Below are 25,046 nucleotides of genomic sequence, written 5' to 3' on the forward strand. Positions count from 1 at the left end.
TATTCCTCAAGTTACATTGGTTTCCTTCTCTTTTGCTGTAGGTGAAACTGTCCGGTTCTCATCTGACCCCCCTATGCTATTCTTTCATTTCTTACATACAGGTAAGTGATTCAGAGTCAATACCAAAATAGATCTTCCAGGAAGAAAGGACTCCTTGTGTCCCCAGGGGACTGCTTGATCCCGTGAGCCCAGTGTCCGTGCAGTTTCTTCCCTACTTACCATAAGCCAAAGGTGCCCACTTGGGACCAAGCCAAGGCTTGAGGTATTTACAGCAAAGAAATCTTTTAGTCATACGAAGAAAGTTTTTCTTAATTTGGAGAAAGTGTTTGATATGCTTGCATTTGGAGCAGGGAAGGAACACCCATGCTGGGGCCACGACTTGGTTCATTTCTGGGTGATTCTAAATCTGTGCCATGGACCATCCTTTGGCGTGAGGAAAGTAGCAGTGAGCACATAAAGGGCTGAGGTCAGATGGTGCTGTGTATGTGGGAGCACCAGCCCTTTCAAGGAGCAGAGGGCAGCTGGGCTGTTCTTGTCAGGTGCCCAGACCCCTTTTCTTCTCTTCCTAAGTTAATTAAGTAATGTACTCTTTGAGGATTAGAAATTTTAAATGTCATCGAGTCACAAACACCACCAGGTTCTTGTCATACCTGACGACTGTTACTGTTGACTTAAACCAGGGATTTTAGGCCTCTGCATTACTGACATCTCTTGAGCCAGATAATTCCTTGATGTGGGGTCTCTTCCATGCATTCTGGGTTATTTAGCAGCATCCCTGGCCTCTACCTACCAGATGCCAGTAACAGCCCTCCAGTTGTGACAACGGAAAATGTCTCTAGAAATTGCCAAATGTCTCAAAAGGGCAGAATCATCCCCAGTTGAGAACCTCTGGCTTAAAAACATGAAGACCCATGGTGTCCCAAGGCCACTTAGTCTAGTCACACGTCAGACGAGAAGAGTATTGCAGGGCGGTTACTAATCTTCAGAGAACCAAGCAGATATGCACTAATCGGTCAACCCCAGCCAAAGCCCCAACCCCAGAACCGGTTGTTACAGCAGTGAGTTGGAACCACTTTTGTAGGGATGCCCCATTTGCTCTCTGCCTCTGTGTTGTGCACAGGCACATCTTCCGGTCAGTAACTCCTTCATCCTGTGCATGAAGGGTGCTTCCTCCTCTCCCCTGGTGAATCTGTGACCAAGTGGCCGGTCATCTGGGTTTGGCCAGAGGAATTCGGAGTCATGTGCTGATAGTTGAGGTTCTGTCACCTTGCCTTTGTACCAGGTTTGTGATCTGGGTCAGGCCTCCTTTCTGGCCACAGGGTATGGCCTACTCTCACCAAGCTGTTGCTTCTGGCCCTCTCCTTTAACCCCACCTGCGTGCTTGCTCAAAACGTTCACAAAGGTGCCATCCTGTCAGACACATCTCTTGTCTAATAGAGGATGTATCCCTCTATTCCTCAGGTCAGGTTTGGAGTTCGCCATCTCCAGTAAGGCCCCATTTCACAGAGTACACTGTATAGACCGAGACGGTCCTCATAAAAAAGGATTCTGTGAGAAGTGCTTGTACATATTTCTCATCTTAGAGATTCATGGTACTCCTGAGCATAGTAAAGTTGCCGAGAGGTCCAACAATAATTAAATATGTTCAGTAGTAGTTTTCAAATCTGTTCAAGAACTTTTCTTTTTTAAGAACAAGTGCTGTTTGGCAGAATAGCGGTCCAAAGAGTACAGCCTGGGAACCATCTTCATCTCACCAGAGCAGCGAACATGCAGAGAACCCTCACCTGGCTCTCTACGACCCTGGCCTGGTGTCATGTCAGGCTCTTCTCACTCAGCCCCTCATTCCTCCTCACCACCCCTCGTGATCGGTAGTTGCCCCATGGAAGCGATGGGAAAGGAGAAGGTGAATGCAGAGAACAGAGAGCTAGCTCAGAGGCAAAGACTTGAACCTGGGTAGTTTGACCCGACAACAGGGGTCAGCAAACTTTTCCTCTAGAAGGCCAGAGAGTAAACGTTGCAGGCCGTGGGCAGTCGCACTGTCCACCTCTCCCATCACACAGAGACCGTGTGCAGCTGCATGCAACCGCTCTGACGAGACTGCTTGGGGGAAGAAGCAGTGGCTGTGGCTTGCCAAGCCCCGCTCTAGAATCACAGCTACTGTTAGGCTATTGGAGGGGTTTGAGTTTGTGTTTCTGACCCCATTCTCAAGCATTGTCTTATGTGAGTTACCAGGCATCTCCCAGACTCTTCCCCCCCCCGCCCCCACCACATTCACAAAAACCAATTTGTGTATTCTCAGGCCGCTCTTCCCCCTTCCGCCTCTACATTTGACTTAAAACTGTACTGACAAGTCAGCTGATCCACAGGCAGACATTTTTCTCTGACTGTGAGATGTGCTTCATGAGCGACCCTGGGCAAAAAGCCTATGGTTCCGTTAATTCCAATTCTTATCTAGAAACCAGGATTGCATTTCCCACATCTTTCAGGGAGCTTTTGATTCTCTTACAGCCCCTTCTTTTTTTCCCCTACAGCCTTGGCTCTCAGTGGGAAGCAAGCAATGAAAACCAATATTCCCAAAACCCTTAGCATCGTGCTCAGAGCTGTGCACCTTTAAAAGATGCCTCTTGGGATGCTTGGGTGGCTCAGTCGTTAGGCGTCTGCCTTCGGCTCAGGTCATGATCCCAGAGTCCTGGGATGGAGCCCCACATCGGGCTCCCTGCTCTGCGGGAAGCCTGCTTCTCCCTCTGCCTCTGCCTTTTCCCTCTGCTTGTGCTCTCTTTCCCTCGCTCTCAAATAAATAAATAAAATCTTAAAAAAAAAAAATAAAAGATGCCTCTTCTGGCTAGGATTTTAGTCATCCTGAATCAGCAGGAACGGGCAATGGACAGGGATTGATTTAAGGAGTTTCAACAGGGTCCCATCTTGGGTCTCACCTCTGGAGACACCTCGCTTCCCACTTGGTCACGAGTTGTCTACAGCTGCCTCCCTGCCCATCTCTTAAAAGGGCCTCACCCTCTACCCTGTGTTCCAGGGCTAAAGGTAGACTTCTTCACACCAGCCCCTCTGGAATCCCTGCCATTTCTCAGTTTCCAGAATGTGCCACGTGGACTAAGCCTCCTGCCTCTCATATGGTTCCAGTGGTACGGCTCTCCCCATTTTCAGGTCTCTGTTTTTCATTCTCTTAACTTGTCCCATGGGGCAGGGGTGTTCATTCCTAGCAGACACAGACACCCCTTCAGGTAAAAGTGTCTATGTTTTGTGTAGCTCACATGTGGCGCAGGTCTTGACTCTCTTCTGTCTTATCCTTGGTTCCCTTATTCTTTCTCCAGGAGCTCTTTATTCTGCGACATTGAAAACATAAGGAAGTGTTCCTATGCCCTTTAAGCCCTTCTCAAGCATGTAACCACATGGCACACAGACATGGCTGGGGTCTGCCTCTAAGTGGCAAGACAGAAGGCCCTGGGAGCAGCCTCTCCAGCTTCCTCTCCTTCATGGAAACCCTTTGAACCAACTGCTCAGTTGGGAAATCCCTATTCCTCCAGTCATCCTGACAGCCCCCATTGTCATCATCCTCTGGCCTGGTGCAGGAACAGTCGGTCCTGCCCTCACTTCCATGGGCTAGTTGTAAGAGCAATATTGTAAGCCTCCCAACAACAGAACCTCCAAAATATCTGAGGATCACTAAGTGTCACAAAATGTTCCCCATCTTCCAGCATCTGCCACTGGTTCTCTCTCCGCCCAGACTTGGTCCCCTTACGAGCCCCCCATATTCTGCTGTAATCACCTTCTTAGAGAATTCCCACCAGCATCTTCAGAAATGAGAGAATTTGTTTCTGTGTCTTTAGAACAAGAAGAGTCAGAGCCTGAAATGTGCAGGAGAGAAGAAGGGGAAAGCCGCTGCCGTTGCCACAGCCGTGGTAAGCAGCCGCCGACCGCGAACACAGCCGTGCTGGGGAACTGTGACAACATACGGTGACAGAAGCCAGTCACCAGGAGCCCACGCGAGGAGGCATTCCATGTATAGGACAGGTCCAGGACAGGCAGGTCTAGAAAGAATGTAGATGAGTGATTGTCCAGAGCTGGGGGTGCCTCTTGAAATGGGGGTACGCGATTCCTGCAGGGGATGGAAATGCCCTGAATTTCACCGTGAAGGTGGTTGCACAAGTCTCCATGTACCGAGCACTGGACGGTGCAGTGTAGATGGGTCATCTGTGGGCTGTGTGCATTGTAGCTCATTAACACTTACAAAAACGTGTGTGTGTGTGTTTCTCAGCTCACAGATTGTTCAGAGGACCACACACTTTATTTAGGAAGCACCTGAAAATCTTAAGTTCTGTCTTTAAAAAATGGCAATGGCTAAGGATTCTCATTGGGAAGGAATTGTTTTAGGAAAAGTTAATGAGCCCAGAAGATGCTCCCTAAAGGACACATAAGGGGTGGGTGCAGGGACGAGAGCGCTCTAGGGCACTGCTGGCGAAGGTGCCGGTCTGCAGCATCGGGGCAGTTGGGCCGTAACCGCTGAATTTCAGGAGTTCCGCACTCCTGTGCTTTCCAGCAGTTGTTTGCCTGGAGTGGAGACTAAAGGCCTGCCGCGTACAGGACGGTCCTAAGCAATGTTTGTAAAAGCGAAGTATTGGAAAAACCAAGATGCCCATCCAGTGGACTGGCTAAATGGGTTTTATAGTGCATTATATCGTAGGACACAGGCATGAGAAAAATACAAAGGTAAATGTTCAGATATAGGATGTTCCCATCTTTTTTTTTTTCCACATCCTCGCTTGTGGCATTAAAAAAAAAAAAAATCGCTTGTATATAGTTTGTTTGGGAGGACTTACGAATTACGAGTCCGATTGGGAGAAAGAGAATCCCAACAATGAAGGCCACATAGACCAGAAAGGGGAGACAGAGCTGGTGCAGAGTGAGCTTCCAGTGTTCGAGTGTCAGTCAGGTTAGGGCGGCAGCCGGATTTCTACAAGTAGCCCTTCTTTCAGCCAGTCTGCAGAACAGTAAATATCGAGGAATTATTGACGGGAGGATTTGGTACTCTGTACCATCCTTTGATGAGACTTAAGTGCCAGCAATCTTAGATTACCAGAACATAAGGAACCCTGCATTTGATTGGCAGACGGACTAGCTTTTTCCTGCCAAGCCCAGAGCAGTTCGGCTGCTGACTGCTTTGGAGGACTTCAAAAACCTCTGAACTTGGAATTGAGGTCTTCTCTTCTTTGCCCTGTTAGGCCAGAGTTCTTCGAGAAACCAAGCCAATCCCTAATCTCATCTTCGCCATTGAACAGTATGAAAAATTCCTCATCCACCTTTCGAAGAAGTCCAAGGTAAACACACGCTGTTCTTTTCTACCATTTGTTTACCTGGGAGGGGCCGTGGCACACTGAAGCAGCACTGGGCCGTGGGGAAGAAACTAGAACGCTTTTCGCTCTTTGTGATCTGACGGCCTGAGTTCAGACATCATGTAGGAACTATGGAAAAACAGGCCAAGTGGGTGTGCGTGCTTTAAGGAACCGAAGGGTCTGTTAAAAGCAGTTGAGGCTGTCCCTGGTGGGACCTTTTCTAGCCAGAGAATGTGCCCACACCTACAGTTCTGTCGTAGGTGAACCTGATGCAGCACATGAAGCTCAGCACCTCACGAGACTTTAAGATCAAAGGAAACATCCTGGACATGGTTCTTCGAGAGGATGAGGACGACGACCACGAAGAGGTCAGCGCCGGCTTCCGACCAGAGCGCGGGTGGGGGGCAGCCTCGCCGGGAGCAGCACCGGGGAGTACGGGGAAGAGCTAAGGCGGTCAGGCCAGGAGTCGGGCACGGCTGAGACTAAGGCCTCTAGATTTCGGAGCACACGATTACCCACATGGGTGTCATGTGGGGTAGACCTTTCCAGAAAGGGGGTGAGGACACAAGTTCTTAGTTGGGTCTTCCCCGTGACCTTTTAAACCATTAGAAAATTGGTGAAGGCTCTCTCTGTGCAGCTTCCTCCGCTGTCCCCCCCCCTCCTCCCACTGCTCCCCGGCCTCCTGTGCCCTGTAGTTGTGCAGTCAGAGAGCACACCCCAGGGAGCTCCCAGATGCTTCAGCAGCTCAGCTGTGTCCAAGACGGAAGTTTACTAAGACACCCTCATTTCTGGCTTCTCCAAAGTGTGAAGCTCCCATTCTAGGCTGCCCCGTGCCCGGTCCCGTCACCGATCCGGCAGGGGGCTCGCAGAGGGCACAGAGGCACCTGTCCTCTCAACCCCTGCCTTTGCCCCAAGGAAGGGCCTCAGCGCTGGCTGTTCAGCCCCTTGGGAGGCTTCCCTTTTCTTCCACAGACGGAACCACCTCCTAGGAGTGGGAAGGAGGAGAAAGCAGGACTACCACAGGCTTTGATGAGAAGATAAAGGATTTTTGTTTTTATTTCCACTGCCTCTGAGCAGGCTTATCACATTGGAGCATTACTTCTCCCCCCACCAGGGCACTGCATCAGAGCACGAGGGACAGAACAAAGAACCAGCCAAGAAGAAAAGGAAAAAAGAAATGAAATGCCTGAGTTAATGTGAACTTTGGGGCTTCTGCTTTCTTTTTACCCAACAAGCAACAGTGCCCCCTTGTCCTACAGCCTGCACCACTGTTGGCATCTTGGCTCTGAACCCGCTGAACTCCACTGCACCTTCCCTCGGAGGCCGTCGTTCTTGGCAGGTCCTGCTACTGAAGAGGGCTGGCCTCCCACGAGCCCTTTCGCAGAAAGCACAGCTGCGAGCCTGAGTGTGGGAGCCTGCGCCGCCCCGACCGAGCTCCACGGGAGCAAATCCGGGGCCTGCAGGCAAAGCTACGGTCCAGGCTGGCTTCACGGTTCCAAGGAGCCTTTGGTGAGTTCAATTATCTGGTAAATATCCAGCGCTTCACCTGAAAGACCGTGCAGAGTAGTTAGCGGGGCCCAGGAGCCAGCAAGGAGTGGGGAGGAAGGCAGAGCAACTGCCAGGGATGGTAAGGTGCTGTTTGGGAGTGTCTGCTATCTTTCTGTATAAGTTTGTCTCAGCTTATTTTTCTTTTTAAATGTATCTTTCTGTTGTGCTTGTTTGGTATTCAAAGCACAGTTGTTTGTACCTAAGAATGCACTTTGACCTTATACAAAAATTCTTAAAATAAATACTCCCCTCTTTAACCACACCAGAAATAGGAGTTCTGGTTTCTTCCTTCATGTGCTGTGAACATCCCCCCTTCACTGTGGGCCCAGGGCACACTACCCACTGGAACCTGCCTGCACCCAGGCAGCGGCTGTCGCAAGCCTCCTGTGGTCCAAGACCACTTTCGAGTCCACCTTACAATCTACGCGTAGTGAACAGAGAGGTGTGGAGCTCACCCTGGGGAATCCCGTATCTCCTTTCCATCCCAGTTGGGTTGGAAGGGGTTTTACAATCCATGGTCACTTCCTTCCTGAGGCACTGGTCAATATCGACTGTGTTGAAAAAGGCGACTGACTGGGGCAGGTCATTCAGACCCAGCTTGTAGGCAAACATGCACCTGCAAGAGACCCAATCTCCTCTCAGGCCCGGCCCCTCCCCCCGACAGACGGCCATGCAGTTAGGGGTTCGAAACACACCTTTCCCCCCCCAAAGTTCAGTCTGCTTCATTGATGTAAAAAAAAAAAAAAATGCCCTTCCTGAGCCACTCAATATCCAAATACACGAGGACTCTGTTCGCTTTGCTAGGCACAACCCACCAGGGGAAGTTAGGGCCGTGTTATTAACAGTGTTAAGTACCGTGTACGTTATCTACCCATTAGGAGAGATCTGCTTCCCAACTAGTTCTGAGTGGCACACTGACACGGAACTCTAATTTCTGAATTCAACCACATAAACTAGGAATTTTACTACAAGAAAATATTTTTTAAGCCATGTCTGAGTTTCAGACTACCACTGGAAAACATTGTGAACGAGGCATTACAAACTTTTGGCACTGAAGGAAAAACATCCTAATTTTGCATGAACTGAGAAAAGCTTTCTGTCGTTTGATTTTCAAAACAAAGGTGTGTGTCTGCAGGAGTCCACGATGGCAGCTACTCTTGGAACACCTCCCTGACCTCCTCACTTCCTCCATGATTTCACTTAAGTTGAGGCCAGTCTTTTTAGCACAATTTTGTGTTTCAACTAGAGCTAAGAAACGGAAACCTTCATTCCTAGAGAGATGCCAGGGCTCAGAGCATGCTCAGCCCGGGGAAAGCCCGAAGCAGGGCGGCCCCGGGCCCCGCGTACCTGGTCAGGAGGTTGGTGATCTGCAGGGCCAGGGCTGCGCGGTAGCGGTCCTCCTCCCGCACCAGGTAGCGGACCTCATCGTGGATGCTGATGCAGAAGCGCCCGTCGATGGCAAATTCCTCAAAGAGCCACTTCATGGCCACGAGCATGAGGTGTAAATAGTCCACGGCAGAACTCTGCACCACCCAGTTCACCCGGCTGGTCATGAACTGGGGGAAAGGGGCCACAGGTCAGAGGGGTTCTGCCACACCCCAGCTCCCCGTGGGTGGGGGAGGTGGCATGGGAGCCTCACCCCTCCCTGTGACCCCTCTCCCCGGTCTCCAAGGACAGCGAGCTACCTCCCCCTGGACAGCCGAGGGCTCCAGGGCCCGGCTGATGCGGCAGCCCAGCACCGGGGTACACGGGGTGTCAGACATGGCAATGCTCTCCAGCTTATTGAACATTTCTGACTCCGTGCCCCCCATCCACGCTCGTTCGGCAACCACCTCCCACTTCTTCCAGCGTGACCTGGGCACCAAGACAAAAAGGGGGGGGGGGGCAAGCTTTGCCTTTCAGCATCTCCGAGCTACAAACAAAGCATCCCAGCTCTCCCGGGGCCAGCCCGGACCCTCCATCTGCAAGACACAGGAAGGTTCTTACTTCCTCGAAGCTTCTCTCTGGATCTTGCGCAGATCCTGCAGGGAAACCCAGCTATCTTCAGTCCTGTCCACGGGGAGGTCCAACTCCCTCACGAGCCATTCGCCCTCCTCCGACAGCCGATACCTGGGGGCAGTGTCACCACCATCATTCTGTGGGAGTGCCTGTGTGCCTAGCGCCGGGCTCTAGTGTCCCCGGATCCCGGGGGGCTCATGTCACTCCCCACAGGCTCTACCTCAGAAGGGGAGACAGGCTGAGAGGGGCTTAAGTGACGTGCCAGGAAGAGGTACAGCCAGATGGGAACCCAGGCTTCTGTGCCATGACAGCCCAGTGAGGAGCCAGCACTGTTACTAATGTCCTCATGCCACAGACCCAGAACTGCCCGGTGACCCCCCCCGGCGCCATGTTTTAGTTCAGGAGGCACAAGGGCTCCGACCCCAGAAGAGAGGGATGGGAGGAAATGGGATACTCCTTGAAAGGAAAAGGGCATTTGGAGAAGACGACACAGAGCCAAGTGAGGCTGACCTCCTCAGTTCCCACCGCCCCAAGACTCCCAGCTCCGGTGCGGCCTCAAACACCAGGCCTGACCCGAATGGCTCTGGAGGCCCGTCACTCACCTGCTCCAAGCTGCACTGGGGCTTCCCCACCCCCTGTGCCCTCGGTCCAGACTCCCGTGGGACGCCTTCAAAGGTCTCAACTAAGGCCCGACCTGTGTCATCACCGCTCTGCTCCCCGCCCCCCCCCCAAGCACACAGCAGCTCCCCCGTTCACGTGCTGCACCCCTGCACCATCACTTGCTTACCCTTCAGCCTACCCCGGGGGGGCCGCTAGTTAAATATGGCCTCGGTACAGTGCACCTATGTAAGTTAGAAGTGCCCCTCTCCTCCCTCACCCTTGCTTCAGGAGCCCTCCCGGGAGCCCGCGAGGGCCCTGAGCACACACGAGGTGGTACTGCCGGAGGAAACAAGCTGGAGCCGCCAGGGCTCCACAGCCTGCCGCCCCCGCCCGCTTCCCACACTCGCTCCCTGGAGGCGTGGGAGCTCACACCCCGCACCGCTATTCGTGTTGCACCGCAGCTGCTGACGTGCTACCGCTTGGTAGCAACACAAAAGTCCAGCCTTAACTCTGACAAAAACCGTTCAAGGTTATTCAATACGCAAACGTCCCAACCCCAGGGCCAACCATCCTGGAGCCAGGTCAGAGGTCTGGAGGGAGAGGGGCCGAGAGAGGGCTCAGGTAATGGGGAAAGGGGAGCAGAGCAGGCCTAAGGCCCTGGGGGTGAGTGGATGGGGGAGGGCCGCTCACCGGCGAAGGCCCTTGGTGACCGCGTACATCTGCTGGGCCTTCTCGGCTGCCTCCTGCCGGCTGAGCCGGTGGTTGAACTGCATTAGCAGGCGCTCAGCGAAGGGCTGCCCCGCCCCGTAGATGCGGCCGTAGTTGAAGATCTTGGCGTGCTCCCGGCTGATGCCCACGGTCGCAGCGGTCTTACTGTGTAGGTCGGTGCCCCTGCTCTTCCTGCCCTGCAGTGTCATCCAGCCAAAGGCCGTGCAGCCTGGGGGGGGGGGGGGGGGGAGAGGGGGTGTGCGGGGGGGGAGGCAGGTATGAGAAAGGTGGCTCGGAGACGTCCTGCCAGCGACGCAGCTGCCTCGGCTCTGGCCCGGCCTGGCTCCCGCTCACCGTGCATGCCGGCGAAGTGGGCGTCTCCGAGCACAGCGGCAATCCACAGCTCCTGCGAGTCCACGTCCGCACCCACGAGCACGTAGCCAGGCGGGGCCTGCACCATGGCCTTCAACTCACTGCCTACTCGGTCAGGCTGCAGGAGAGGGAGGTCAGGCCCTACCCAGATACCCCAGTGAGACTCCTCCCACCCCAGTCCTGCAGCCAGGCTTGGCTGAGGATGCTGGGCCCTTCCTGAGGGACGGCTTTCGGGAAATGCCAAGCGCTGCCGGAAACTCCACTCCCAGGTGTAGCCGGGACGGCCGCCTAGCAGCAGTGGGGGGTGACAGGTAAAGAACCCCTCCCTCCACACCTGGCCTGACCCCCGGGGCCCCACCTCCACTCCACCACAGCTGGGCGCACCACGCCTCGTCAAGTGTCTGGCTACGAGGAGGGGCTCGGGCCAAGTTTGCTGAAGGAACCGAAGAGCTGCGGAGTTAGATCCGAACCGGAGTCCTGCCTGCCCCAGACCTTAGGTTCCTTTTCATGCTCCTCACCGAACGCCCTCTGCGCCCCGGTTTCTGAGGGACGCAGGAGAGGAAGAGCAGGGACCCGAGGTGCAGAGGGCACATACCCGGGCGTTGCTGGCGGTGAGCCACGTGGGCTCCACAGCCCGGCGGGTGATGGTGCCGGCGGTCACCACCTGAGGCAAGATGGCCCCGTAGCGGCCTTCCTCGTCGTAGTTGGGGTGCCTGGCGGGGTGGGGGAGAACAGGAGTCTCGGCAGCTTGCTGTGGTCCTAGGTCCTCCCCTCCCCTTCGGTTCTCCCGTCCCCATAACCACTTGGCAGGCCATACCTGGTCACGGCACGGGGCAGAGCCGACCTGGGCAGCCACACCACCATCTGGGAGCTGTGCGGACGGATGGACTGAGGCTTAGGACAGCCCCGAGGAGCAGAATCCACCCCCACGCCCAACTTTGGGGGATACTGCGCCCCGTCCCGGCCCCGCCCTCACCCTCTCCCCACTGACTTCATTCAGGGTGGGCCGTAACACGGCCAAGGCCTGGGGCCCTAGAATCTACCATCCAGGAGCATACGAACGCCATCTGAGAACCGGCCAGGCCTCCCACATAGCTTCTGCCCTACCCCGGAGTGTCTGTGAGGAGCCCGGCCTCGGCCACGAGCGCCTCAGCCACGCTTGGCGCAGACCTCAGCAGCCAGGGCCAGCGGGGGAGCCCCCTGCCATCGTTGGCCTCGGGTCCCGGGCCAGCTGCCCTCCACGCTCCTCAGCCATATCCAAGGCTCCAGCAGCTCCGCCCTCCAGGCCCTACCACACCCCTTTCTACAGAACCACGGAAGCTGAGGCTAGGAAGGAAAAGGGACTCGGCCACAGTCACACGGCACGAGAACCAGCAGCAGCCAAGCCGGAGACTGCAGCTGAGCTGGCCCTCCAGGGCAGCATGGGGTTGGGGGGGTGTTGGGGCCGCTGGGTGGGAGATGGCAGAAGGGGGTCTCGGGACTGCCGTAACCTGGCCAGGGCCAGACGACATGTCCCCACCCTCCCACGGTGGCCCACCTGATTCGTTTATGGGCATTCCTCCAGAAAGAAATCATCTTGTTGATTTCCAAGGCACGGGGCCCACTGGCGCCTCCTGGGCCAGCCTGCAGGGTGCCATCCTCCATCTTGGGCAAGAAGTCCTTGGCGAAGGGGCTGCCCACATTGCAGCTGCCACCATCCTGAAAGGGCAAAGGAAGTTAAAGGCTGGAAGCTGGCGGCAGACCCATGACGAGGGAACCCATCGAGCCCTGTGCACCTCAGCTCTGCCCACCACTGAGCCCAGAATCTCGAGCAGAGCAGTCTGGGGCAGATCCCTGAGGGCAGCACGCACACGCGGGCAGGCGCACAGACAAGCACGGAGACACAAACACGCCTGGCTCACTCCACAAGGCAGCCGTCCCCCCCTTGTCTGTGGGGGGTACCTTCCAAGATCCCCAGCAGATGCCTCAAACCGCAGAGCGCTGACCCATACGTGCTCTGTTTTCCTACACATACGTGTTTATGATAAAACATAAATCATGCACAGCGGGTGGTGAAATTATCACGCATAGAAATATCTAATAAAGTTGAAGCGTAACAATAAACTGCAATAAAAGTTCCGCGAAAGTGGCTTCTCTCTCTCAAAACATCTCATGTACGGTCTCCGCCCCTCCTGTGCCAACGTGATGCTAAGACGCCTCGGTGAGCGACAAGCACGGTGCCGAAGCCCCAGGCTACTAGTGACCTTCTGGGGACACGTCAGCAGGAAGATCATCTGCCCCTGAACTGAGGTGGACCCGGGTAACCGAATGCCATCAGTCATAACCCGTCATGTAACACACGTGGTGACAGACACCTGACAGGCCCCGTCATTTAATCACACCACCCCGCCCCTCGCCACCAAACTTTCAGGGGGCAAAGACTCGGGAGAGATGGGGAACTGCCTGGAACCACACCCTGCCCCACCACGGGCGTGTCGTTCCTGCGCAAGGGCGCTTCTGGGCTGAGTCATTCCGGGGACCTGGGGGCCCGGGCGACCGTGAGGGCTGCGTGGGACAGGCATGCAACAGGACACACACCTTGTGAGGCAGCTTGAAGAACCAGCAGCCGGGGACATCCACGTCGTTGTAAGGTCCGTTGCCATGGTGATAGGCTGGCTGGCTGGCTTTGGGGCCACCAGCGGCAGTCTGTGGGGGCCACACACCTAGATGAGGCCCTGCTCCAGCACCTGCATTCGGCGAGGGCCACGGGGTAGGGCATGGGAAAAGGGCCTGAGGCAGCCAATGGCGTGCTGAGAAACAGTACCCTCCTTGGCCTCCAACAAACACGGGGCCACCCAACGGCAAGGCAGCATCTCCCCACCCCCCGCCCCCGGGGACCTTGGGAACTCTCTGGCAGGGGCAGAGCTACTTGGGCACAAGAGCAGGGCCCTGCCACCCAGCGCCCGCCGAGCACCCACCCAGCCAACCCAAGAGCAGAAGCCCCGCTCACCAGAGCCGGGGGCTGACCCGGGACTGCCGCTCCACAGCACTCCGCCCTGGCCTCCGCCTCGGCCTCGGCCTCCAGGCAGCCCAGTTCTTCCACCTGGATGGGCCCAGGTGCCCAGGAAGTGAAGCAGGGGGGGCCGGCCTGGGGCGAGCCACCCAGTGCCCCCTGCCCACCCCCCACCGGGGCCGCCGCCGCCCCCACCCCGGATGCCGCCCGTCCTTGGGAGGGAGCAGGACTCCAGAGCCCAGGTTCGGGGCCGCCCTCACCGTCTGCCACATGGCACCGCCGTCCACGAGCAGGAACTCCTCTGCCAGGCCTGCGGGCTGGGGCTCCGGCTGCTGCTTCCCCTGTTCAAGACAGTGCCTCCTATACAGGGACTCGATGGCTCTGGGCAGAGAACAGCAAGAGCAGCCTGGTTAATGGGGGCCCGCTCCGCACGTCCCTTTGCTTAGGCCTCAGCACCCGCTCTGAGGCAGAGGCCACAGCGCTCCCCCTGATTTTCAGACAGGGAGTGACAAACGGCAAGCACAGCACAACACGCCGGTGGCAGGCGAGGGTGCAAGGGCTGGTCTGACACAAACCTGAGCTCCTCGCCAGCTCGCAGCTGCCGCCTCCCCTGCAAAAGCTCTGGGAGCGGAGCGGCCGTCCCCGCTTTTGTCCCAAGTGCCCCATTTTGTCCCAAGTCACCCCAAGGGTGACTCGGGCTGTCCTACGGAGCCGGGCCTCCCAACCTGGGCCACGTCAGGTGCCACAAGCTTGTCCCCAACACCTGCCTGTCCAAAGCTCGGGGTTTAGGATCTCAGACAAGTCAAAGCACCGTCCCAGACCTTTATTTTGCCAACTGCCCGGGGTGGACAACCACTCTGTCTGCGAACAAACAAGGGAGCGCTACAAAAGGTTTCGGATCACAGAGTAGGACCAGTGCCCAATAAGCTCTACACAACAACGGAAAACGGCCCATCTCCCCTGCTCCTTCCAACAGCCCCCCGCCCTGCAAGCTCCCGAGAAGGGAGCTATGCCACTGGCCCCAGGGGCAGGGCCCCAGGCCTCCAAGCCCCCGCGGGCTCGCACCCCACAAGGAAAGGGCAGCCGTGGAAAAAAAGGACTCACACCCAGACTCTGAGACCCCAGCTCGTCCCACTGGCCTGAGCCGGGCCTGGGTTCTCCACAGCAAGAGGAAGGGGTCCCTAGACCCCACCCTTTCCTTCCCTGAGCCTGAGCCTCACCTGTAGGGGCACGCCACCCCAGTCGAGGCCGTGGCGGCTTCCGCGGGCGCCTGGGCCAGGTTGTCCTGCCGCCCGGGCACCAGGTACCCCCAGCCATGCCGCTCCGAGTAGTGCAGGGGGAAGCCATCCCAGGTCATCGCCATGAGTTTTGGAGTGACCCGCATCTGCAGGCTGAGGAGGCTGGGGCCCGGGGTCCATGCAGGGTCATCTAGCCGGGGGCAGAGCTTCCGGTACCACCTACACCCCGCCAGAGGAGAGCAGTGTCACCGTGGTGGGGGGAGGACAGCATGTGACAGCAAGCCAGGCTCCCTCTCCTGTGACCTCACCCACCCACCCCTCCTTCAAAGCCCCGAGGCTTTCTGGTGACCTCAAGCTACAGTCACAGTCTCCTCCCTCTGGGGGTACACCCATGACCCCCATGAAGTCCCCTAGAATAATGCAAGTATCTGAAAAGGAAGATCCTAGGTCAGGCCCGCCGGACTAGTCGGAAGCCAGGGCCCACAAACATGGCCCAGCACCGGGCTCCTTCCCAAGCTCCATTCCGTACAGGGTAACTGGCCAGAGGAGACAGCAGATCTGCCCCACCGCTGCTCCAGGGACACACCAGGGCCTTCAGAGCCCCACCTCTCACATGCTGTTCACCACAGCTGACCCAAAGGTGAAGCAAGTAAAGCACCCAACTTAAGGAGACCACCCTCTCAGGGCCCTGGAAGTGCCAAGTCCGCACCCTGCTATTCACCGTGGCTGCCCCTATTTTCTCATCTCTGCCAGTCCGTGAGGCTCGATTTAAAAGTCCCTTCCTCAAGAAAGCCCTCCCTCATTTCTGCAGGCAGAGTTAGGTACTGCCTCAATCTTGCTCACTCTTCCTTCTCATCCTGAACATAAAGACCAGCTGCATGGGTTGGTTTTCATGCCTAGCTCCTCCTAGGAAAGAAACTGTGTTCCTATCTGTACCCCAAGCGGCTGCGGGGGGGCCCAGCACACAGCAGGTGCTCAGTGCACTTGTACTGAACGAGACCAGTGCGCCGGGGTCAAGTGAGCAAATGACTGGAAGACAGAACGAACGGCAGCAGGTCAGTAAGGGCCGCCCCCGCCCCCCCCCACCACACCACCCGGTGCTGGGGCCCAGGACAAGGGAGTCTTAAGGCAGAACGGGAGACTCTGGATACATGAGGGGCTGGGGCTCACCCAGGGTGTCCAGGAAGGTGCTGGGGCCGTTTGGGCAGGACCTCTGCAGTCCCCTTCAGGTGCTCCAAGCAGGCGCGAGCCATGCCATCTCGCTGGACCTCCTCCTCCTCACTGGGGGGGCCAGGGTCTGCACAGGGTGGGCAGGGCCCTCAGCACCAGAAGGGTCTCTCCGGAGGACCTGCCCACAGCCTACTCATCTCCGCAAGGCCAGAGCGACCCCTTCCAGTGGCCCCCTGGGTCCCAGGACCTGCCCAGGGACCGTCCCTGCCCCACCTCCCGCCCATGCTCCCCACCTTCCTCATCCTTGGGGTCCCCAGGGGCCCCAGCCCCCTCGATGGGCAACTTGCTGGCTGCAGGTGGCTCCTTCCTCTTCACCTTCTTTGCCTTCTTCTGCTTAAACTCTTGCAGGTCCCACTCCAGGTCCCAGAGCCAGGGGTCTTCCTTGTACCTGCAGAGCCAGGCCACCAGGGCAGGGTAAGGCAAAGCCCGCCCGTACTCACCGAGACCCTACCCCCCCCCCCCAAGGCCTGCCTGCCTCTGTCCGGAGCACAGCAGACAGGCGTCGTTGGCCAGCTCCATCAGCGACTTCTTCATCTCCCGCTGGAGCTCCGCGTACGTGCTCTGCGCCTCCGCCACGTACCGCTCCCAGTTGTGGTTGACGGGCAGGTAGGAGACCCCCATCTCCAGCATGCCAGCCAGGGTCACCGGGTGGGGACACCTGGGGGAAGAGGGGGGCAAACACCGGGGCGGTCAAAAATGGCCACAGAAAGGCCTGGGCCCAAACCCTGAGCCAGTCTGGCAAGCCTCAACCCAAGCACACAGGTGGCGGAGCTCTGACATCAGACCAGGGTCTCGGGCCCTTTGGAGCCATGAGGCGCTGGGTAAGGCGCTTCGCCTCTCTAAGCCTCAGTTCCTTTTATCTACCAAGTGGATACAGTATCATCCCGTCCTCAGGGGGAACGTGGCAGTTATAGGTAAAAGCGAAAACAGGTGTCATCTCCCAAGTCACGACTAAGCGCCAAGCACTGTGCTAGATCGCAGACAAACCTCACAACTGGGGTGCTCAAGTATTATTTGTGTATGCTTCACAGACAAAAACACTGAGGCTCAGAGAAACCAAGTGACTTGCCCAACAGCAAATGAGTTAGGTAGGACAGTCAACGCAAACCAAGTCTAGGTGACATTTGTGAAGAGCCACACCGTTTAAGAGTGACTCACTAGCAAACGTGACCAAGATGGATGTGAAGCCCTGGGCGCAGGATCTGGGTACAGACAGGGTGCTGAATCACCCAGGACCACGCACATGAGACTCCAGCACAGCCCTCCCTCCCCTCCAGGGCCTCCGTAGAAACCCAGAGTCCAGGACCCAGGTGGCCACGACTCCACGCAATGGCTCCATTCTTTCAACCCAGAAAGGCTAAGGTCCGCAGGCTGAGAAAGAGCCGGCACCACCTTTTGACAGAGGACCCAGGTACCAGGACCCTGCTGATCCCCTGGGGTTCCCATCGGGGCTCCCCCTCACCTCTCCAAGAAGAGCGGTAGCTGCTGCTGGAAAACCTCATAGGTGGCCCACACGTCCTGGGCACAGTACTGCATCAGGTCCTGGCACAGGTGACAGGAAGGCGCTGGGTGGGCAGCCATCCCACTGCCATTGCCGGGCCTCGGGGTCAGGTCAGGCAGCTATGCTCCCTGGGGTCAGCTAGGGGCTGCCACAGCCCAGCCCCCCAGAGCCCCTCTCCAGCACTGTACCTGGAAGTTCTCACGGATGTCCTTCATGCTACCCTTGACAAACAGTTCTCGAGGCTCCTTCTCTAAGGGAGGCCCCCCCACATAGAGGCCGTGCACGTCTGCCAGATTATTGACACTGCTGATGTCCAGCCAGTCCCAGGATGAGATCTGGGGGCCACAGCAAGGGATCCAGATCAGCTCGGCCTCGGGACAGGCAGGCTGGTTAAGGCAGTCCCAAGCGCCCCACTCCAGCCTCCCACAGTGAGCTCTCACCACTGGGCCACTGGCTTTGTGTGGGGACTTCTGGCCTCGCTGCGTGGGGTGCCGGGCCTTGCGCTTGCCCTGCTTGGCTGCCATCCACAGACTGCGCTGGAAGCCGCTGAGCCCTGAGATGGCCATGTGCATGCTCATGGTGTCCAGGAAGCGCATGCGGGAGCCCTGAGGAGGAGAGAGGCTGGAGCTGAGGCCACTCGGCACTGCTTTACTGGTGTCACCCCACCAGCCCCACCTCAGAGCCTCCTCTCATCACACGGCCTTCCAACCCTACAGACTCTCCTCATGCTTGCTCACGCTTAGCTCTCCGGCAGTGACAAGCTCACCACCTAGGAGGTGGCTCCTAGCCACCCTCGAAGGGGCAGGCCCGGCTCAATCCCAACACACAAGTCCTTCCCAGCGTCCAGCAACAGTTCCGAGGGCTGCCTTGGGAACACGGGGGCCAAATCAAGGCCTCCTGAGCTCCCGGGCTCAGCCTCCACCCCAGCCCTGCCGCTCAAGCTCTGTAGCCCTGTCCAGGTCAACAAGGCTGCCCTCCTCTGGCCTGCCTTTCTGCTGGGGTGGTTATGAGGATGCACTGTTCAAACCTCCCCAGCAATCCTGCCAGGTGGCTTCTGCTAGCTCCCCCTTTTTGCAAATAAGGACCTGAGGCTGAGGGACGTTAAGGTGCTCACGCTGCTTGTCTCTGGCTGAGGCAGGATGTGAGCCCAGGCTGTGTGGCTCAAAGCCTCCAAAGACCCACGCTAAGCTCTAAAACTGCACACAGAGAGAAAGGGTAGGAGTACTCCTTGACAACTCAGGTCCTGTATCAGGCAAGTCCTGGGGAATGAACAGCTGGGCACAGGGACCAGGGGCGGGGCAGGACTGGTCAACAGGGGGCCCCTGCAGCTGCTACAAAGACGAAGGCGACGCTGATCGGGAAAAGCAATGCCTTCCCTAGCCCCTGGGATCAGAGCTCTTAGGCCACTCCCTGCAAGAGGCCACACTGGCCCCAGGAACCTTACCTGGATCAGGTACTGCTCCCTGATATGGGCTCGATCAAAGCAAACGTTGTGCCCCACCACCAACTGCTCCCGCCAACCGCGCCGGGTGGGGCCGCCGGCAGCAGCAGGAACCTCCAGAGGAATGAGGTCAGCCGGCGACAGCCGGCTGGTCCAAGAGTAACGCTCTTCCACCAGCCGCCGGCTGCACCAAGAATACCTGAGGGAGTCGAGAGGCAGCCGGGCTTGGCACAGAGGCGGCACACTTCCGCTCCGCAACACCCACCGCACGCCTACCGCCGCGAGCCGGCTCCCGCGCTAGCAGCTGGGACCGAGCAGGACCAGGGGGTGCTCCCAACCCTCACAGAGCCAGAGAGCGGGTGGGCCCCGTGTGAGGGAGGTCATAAAAGCGCCTTTACTTTTCCCTTCCACAGATAAAAACGGAGCTAAATGCCACGGCGCTGGGTGTCCTACCCGGGCACCCGGCCTGGACCCCGCGCCAAGGTGTCTGCTGGGTCCAGCGTTCAGTCTGGGCTGTTTACGAGCACTGTCTACCCCTCGGGTCTATAAGCACCAAACAGCAGGTGTTCAAAACGCTAGTAAGGGAGACAGACAATTACAACCGAATCCAAAGTGGAAAATTTTTTCTGGTTGAAAGTGGCAAAAAAAAAAAAGAAAAAAGAAAAAGACAAATGCTGCACATGTACAGGATGAATCATCGAACGGCTGGAAAGATTCTTGAAGGACAAAGAGCACATCACGCACCTCGGAGCAGGTGCTGGGCCTGAGCCACCCCGGGGAGAGCCGAGGGCAAGCGCGGGACTGGAGGGGCCTGGAGGGGCCTGGAGGGCTGGCCACCCGTGGGCTGGGGCAGGCTGGGAGGGCAGAGGAAGAGCGCTGCCTGCGGGAGCCTAACCCCGACTCCAGAAAAAGGCTGAAGGGTGCTCAAGATCCATGAGGATGAGCATGGGGAAACAGCCACTGAAGAAAAGCCCACAGTGAACCGCAAATGACGCCAAAGGGTCAGAGCCACTCAGCATCAAGGGGAGTGACGAGGCCGCATGTGGCCGCCTCAGCTGGGCAGGAGCTTCCAGGCAACCCTGGCCGGGGGGGGGAGGGACATCTGCCGCCAGAGTTTCAACAAACACAACAGTGGTTTCCACAGGGCAGGGGGCTCCCGGCAGAAAACGGTTCCTCGTTTGAAACCTGCTAACGTCTAACTCACACTCCAAATGACGGCGATACACTCAGGGGCTCAGGCCGCAACCGCCTCCCCCTTCGGAGCCCTTACAAACAACACCGAAAAAGAGGCTGGAAAATGTCAAATGTCTGAGGCTATGGTGACGGCAGGAACTGTAGGTGCAATAAAAAGGCCAGACTGGTGTCAAGATCCAGGTCTGCAGCTGCATAGAGCCGTCTTACTACACGTTTGTGATAAAAAAGAAGCCAACACGCAAACACGTCTGGTACGTTCAAGAGGATTCAGGCCAATGCCATTAACTCTCTACACTTGTCCTGTGAATCTCAGACAAATGCTGGCACCTGTGTGATGTCCCCCTAGTGTGACGACCACAGTCCTCAGCCACAGCCTTTGGGAAGCTGCTCTGTGGAATGTCTAAGCTGCACCTCCCACCCCACTCCGAAATTTCAGGCTGGCAGGCTGGCCTGGAACGTGAGGTTACACAGCCACGGGACTGCTCGGAGGGCCCCATCTGGTACCCCCGCCCCCATCAGGCTCCCGGGAGGAAGGCCCCCAGGGGAGCCCAGGCCTCGGCAGGGACTCCTGCCACCACGCAAACCGAACAGTGCCGCCAGTACCGCTGGCAGGAATGGAATGAAGATGAGGATGGGGAGGACAGGCAGCGGGAGGAGAAGAGAAAAGGGGACTTGAGGTAAAATGGCCAAAAATGACCGAGAGATCAAAAAACAAGTCTTTCCTCGTCACTGGTTTCCTAATTTTCCTTCAGCCACCACAGCCTGCCGTACCTTCTCAATGGTGGGCGGTACTCCCTCTATTTTGACCATCAAGTTACATAGTAAGCACTGAGATTCTCATCTCAACTGGAACTAAATCAATGCGGAATCTGGTTTTGCTCTTGTCAGCCATTAATGCCTACCTTATCTATTTAGCCATGTTTTCACCATTTTCAACTGCATATTTAACATTTCGCAGCTTTCTTTACAAAGATGTAGCTTCCAATAGGAATAAAGAAACTGCTAACTTTTGTGCTGGCCATGCCTGAAAGCATTAGGGTTGTAAATAGTATTTTAATCCTGGAACGAAGAATAAAAAAGGGGAGAAACAGGACTGCCATCATTGTTTGAAAAAGAAACGTGGGTAGCACTTAGAAAATCATTTAAAAAGGAGAGAGAGAGATTTGGATATACCTTTTGGGGACCAAAATGCCTGCTTGGGAGGCTGGGGGCAGGAAGCAATGTCTCTCAACCTGCTACCTCGGGGTGGGAGTGTGTGTGGCGACATGGCAGGGATATTGGGTCTGGCATTTAAGGGGGTGCCTGGGGACGCTAAATGTCTTGTACCGTCGGGGACAGTCCCGCAAAAGGGAGCTTTCTCCTGCCCACGATAACCAACAGTGTCCCCAGATAGAAACACTGTTCAAATGTCTTGGATTAACTTCTCAGGAAGCTATCAGGGGAGGAGGGAAAGGCACCAAATCAAGGTGGCCTCAAGTGGTCTCCCCTAGGATCCCAAGTACAAGCTACTGTTGTTCTCCACATAGCCCCTATCACCACCTGCCATTTGCTTGGGTGTTTGTTTACTGCCTGGACCTTCCCACCAGAAAGTAAGCTCTGTGAAAGCTGGGGTCAAGCCTACTTGAGTTCACCACGGAATCCGCAGTCCCTAGAAAAGCACCCGCAAGGCACGAAGTGGGAGCTCAGTAAATGTTCACTGACCCGAACTATTAAGCTGGGCTCCCCACCTGTGCTAAAGTCCCCTGAGCCCAGCCCCTACTTACCAGGCCGAGGGGGATATGGCCACCGCCAATGTGGGGCAAGTTCCCTCTGCCAAGCAGACCTCCACGTCGAACACCAGGGCCCGCTCCTCGGGGATGGCCACGGGTACGGCCTCCCCCGCGGGGCCGTACCGGGTCCAGCCCTCCGCCCAGGCCCAGCTCGGGGGCCGGGGGGGCAGCTGGGCCTGCAATAACGAGTTGGCCGCCTCCAGGTAGGGCAGGCTCTGCTTCTGGGCCAGGAGGCGGAAGTGCTGGTCCAGGCTGCCCCCGTAGAGGGGCGGCAGGCGCAGGTCCACGTCCGGCAAGGGCGTGGTCGGCTGCCCCCAGAGCCCGTGCCTCTGCAGGTGCTCGACGCTGCGGCGCACCGCGGCCTCGCCGGGCGTCTCCCCGCCGCGCCCGAAGATTTGCTCGTGAAGCCCTCTCGAGAGCATCTGGATGTGCAACGGGTTGTACCGCTGCTGCCCGCCCTCCGAGGATGGCACGTGCTGCGGCGGCGGCTGCGGCTGCCCGTCGCTGGGGACGGGGGCGGGGCCGGAGCTGGAGACCCAGCGCCCCGGAGCTGGAACTGGCCCTGGCCCGACGGTGGTGGCGCCGGCCACCCTCTTCCAGAGCAGGCGGCTCATGGTTGGTGCAGGGAGCCCCCCGCTGGGAGTCAGGACACCTGGCTTTGGGCTCCAGCTTGGCTGCTTTTACTGGCCGAAAGACGTGGAGGGAGACACGTCCCGTCTCTGTTTTCCAGTCAGTGAAATGGGTCTGACCATGCCTGCCTTCCACCCACAAATCCTGAAGGAGACAGACGATATCAAGCGTTATTTCTTACATGTGCGTTACGTGTTCCGTGACGAGTCGTCACTCCTCGAGCACTTACTGCGTCCCAGGCAGCGTGCCAGGAGCTTTGAGGGACATTTTCTCAGTGAAGCCCCAACCAACCACTGGAATTACCAATACCCCTCCTGAGGACACTGAGGTTCAAGCAGGTGCATCAGTGAACTTGGGGGAGGAGGCAGTGGTTAAGAGCGACGGTCCCGGAGGAGGACGCGGCGGGTTTGAATCCCGGCTCTGGCTGTTAGGAGATGCGTGACCTTGGACGAGCTCCCTAAGGCCCCAATCTCCTGCTCCGTAAAATGGGGTTACGGATTCTATCTGTCACACGGGACCGCTGTTTGGGTGACTCAGGGCGAACAAGTAGCGAGACCCGACCCTCGGCAAACGCTCGCCAAATGGTGGCTGCCAGCACGGCGACCGGCGCGGCCCGAGGGCCTAGCGCCGCCAGGTGCCAGCCCCCGGATTCGAACCCGCAGGGCGGGCCGCCGGCCCCCCCCCCCCCCCCACCCACGCGCGGGCCGTGGCCCCGCCAGCCCAGGGCGCCCTGCAGGAGGCGGCGGCCCCTGCGCGCCCGGCCGCCCGCCGGTGCCCGTGCCCGGCGGCGGCGCCGCGGTGCGCCCTGGGACGAGCCTCCGCCCAGCTCCGGGCCTCGCTCCCTGACTGGAGAGGGAGGGGCCGCGCCGCCGCTCGGCGACCCGGCCTCACCCCCCCTCTCCGCCCCCGGGCCGAACCCGCCGGAAACCTCGGTCCGTCCGGTGCTTCCCGGGCCGCGGCTCCGGACCCCAGGCCGACGGAGCGGTGTCTCCCTCCGCGCGGCCTACGCAGCCTCGGGGTGGCGTGGGGCCTCCACCCGACCAGTCCGCCTCGCTGGCAGCCGCAACTTCCCGTCCGCGCCCCGCTCCGTCCCGCGGCTGCCCGAGAGGCAGGCGGGAGACTCCCGGCGCGACCAATAGGAGGGCCGCGAGTGGACCGGTCCGCCCGCAGGGGGGAGAGGGAGACTTCCGGGTGGGCTCTCCCTGCGAAACTCGGGGAGCCAAAGTCCAACCTCCCCTGCCCAAGAAACGAGTGGATTGGTCCCAGGCAAGCCGGTGGGCGGTAATGATACTTTTCAGATTGTCCAAAGAGCAATAGACGTCGAGCGGCCGCGTGGCCTAATGGATAAGGCGTCTGACTTCGGATCAGAAGATTGCAGGTTCGAGTCCTGCCGCGGTCGCAAAGAGGGTGCTTGTCTTTTTTGGTCTACTCCTCCCTAAAAAGGTAGTGTCGGGACCGTAGGAAATGTTGTCTCGGGTTTCCACCCCACACTGAGATCTGGGAACGCCCGGATCCTCAGAAGTACCGGCTCCCGCCCAGCACGTCCCTGTGAAGTTACTCGCCTACCTGTCCCAGGCGCGGGGCGCATTTCCTAAATTGCACCAGCCGCGCGTACCCCCCCACGCAGGTGGAGGAGAATGGAGAGCGAGGGGCGTCCTTTACGGAAATCCCAGTTCACAATCGATTGCTTTGTGGGAATGACAGGGATTCGCAGCTAGAAGGCAGCCGCGTCCTCCCCCAGCCCCGGGCTCCCCGTCTTCATCGTGGGCAATCCTGGTGCGTAAACATGCTGCCTTTCGTGGAACCCGAATCTGCACACCGGTCGCCAGCCCCCGCCCGAGCGCCTACGGCTCCCGCCGGCCGGGGGAACCTTCCAGTCTTTGCGGTCTCCCGCCTCTGTATCCACCTCGTCTTGCTCCAGGGGCCGCAGCCGCTCTGTTTTCCGTGCTCCTTGGTCCGTGGTTGATAAACTGTAAAGTACCTGGCGGAATAAGGCCCACGTGAATAACAAGAGCCTGAGGGTTGGAGCTCAGAGAGCCAGCTGCGCGGTTTTGAGGTCAAGAGAGATTTGAGGTCGAATTGAGCTCGCAGAGCTGATTAGGGACCAAATTCAGGCCTCGCTAAAAGTCAGTCACCACCTTCCAGCCGGTGCATGTGTTCGGGACACCCTGAACTTACTTGACAAACTGACTTTGGTATTTTTCACGGGTAGGGTGGGGAGATACCCAGGCAAACACACTCCTGGTGCGGCGGATGATGATGCAGCCCCGCCGGCCCCCCACCCCCCTGCAGCGAGAAGCCCCTGGCCAAAGCTTGGGAAGGCAACACTGAGCCTCGATTTTTCCATACATTACCCTTTATTTTTAAGTATGACATATTTTTCATACACTGTTCTAGGTGTATTTAATATACTCATAAATGTTTGGTTTATTTTGTTTTTCTTTTGGCAAAAAATAATATATATGTATATATATACA

General features: G+C 57.6%; 2 protein-coding genes and 1 non-coding gene across 8 annotated transcripts in view; 2 read left to right on the forward strand and 1 right to left on the reverse strand.

Moving 5' to 3' along the window:
* Positions 1–6,599, forward strand: part of FANCI (FA complementation group I) — an 82,555-nt gene extending 75,956 nt beyond the window's left edge. For all 4 annotated transcript variants that reach the window (XM_027569553.2, XM_027569554.2, XM_027569555.2 and 1 more), the window contains 5 exons: positions 42–101; positions 3,846–3,917; positions 5,238–5,333; positions 5,609–5,716; positions 6,463–6,599. In XM_027569553.2, coding sequence (XP_027425354.1) covers positions 42–101; positions 3,846–3,917; positions 5,238–5,333; positions 5,609–5,716; positions 6,463–6,543 — 417 coding nt within the window. In that variant the 3' untranslated portion in view covers positions 6,544–6,599. The remainder of the gene's footprint in view (positions 1–41; positions 102–3,845; positions 3,918–5,237; positions 5,334–5,608; positions 5,717–6,462) is intronic.
* Positions 6,600–6,684: 85 nt separating this feature from the next.
* On the reverse strand, positions 6,685–23,669 carry POLG (DNA polymerase gamma, catalytic subunit). Of its 3 annotated transcripts, none has more exons than XM_035727920.1 (23): positions 23,498–23,669; positions 21,934–22,713; positions 18,980–19,175; positions 17,976–18,140; positions 17,724–17,870; positions 17,497–17,576; positions 16,510–16,692; positions 16,322–16,422; positions 15,975–16,101; positions 14,787–15,023; positions 13,827–13,947; positions 13,564–13,656; positions 13,152–13,259; positions 12,112–12,272; positions 11,392–11,445; positions 11,170–11,287; positions 10,557–10,692; positions 10,185–10,431; positions 8,883–9,005; positions 8,582–8,750; positions 8,244–8,452; positions 7,352–7,512; positions 6,685–6,894 (listed from the first exon to the last, which is right to left on the reverse strand). In XM_035727920.1, the coding sequence occupies exons 2-23, from the start codon at positions 22,551–22,553 to the stop codon at positions 6,836–6,838; spliced, it is 3,615 nt and encodes a 1,204-aa protein (XP_035583813.1). In that variant the 5' UTR covers positions 22,554–22,713; positions 23,498–23,669; the 3' UTR covers positions 6,685–6,835. The 3 variants fall into 3 exon arrangements, with proteins under 3 accessions (XP_035583813.1, XP_035583812.1, XP_035583814.1); XM_035727919.1 differs by having other exon boundaries at positions 16,268–16,422; XM_035727921.1 differs by lacking the exon at positions 7,352–7,512 and having other exon boundaries at positions 6,768–6,894; positions 16,268–16,422.
* A 226-nt stretch (positions 23,670–23,895) lies between these two features.
* TRNAR-UCG lies at positions 23,896–23,968 on the forward strand. The gene has a single exon. It is a non-coding gene; the product is annotated as a tRNA-Arg (tRNA).
* The last annotated feature ends 1,078 nt before the right edge of the window (positions 23,969–25,046 follow it).

Source organism: Zalophus californianus, chromosome 6 (assembly GCF_009762305.2).
Source record: "Zalophus californianus isolate mZalCal1 chromosome 6, mZalCal1.pri.v2, whole genome shotgun sequence".
In the NCBI taxonomy this organism is placed as follows: domain Eukaryota; kingdom Metazoa; phylum Chordata; class Mammalia; order Carnivora; family Otariidae; genus Zalophus; species Zalophus californianus.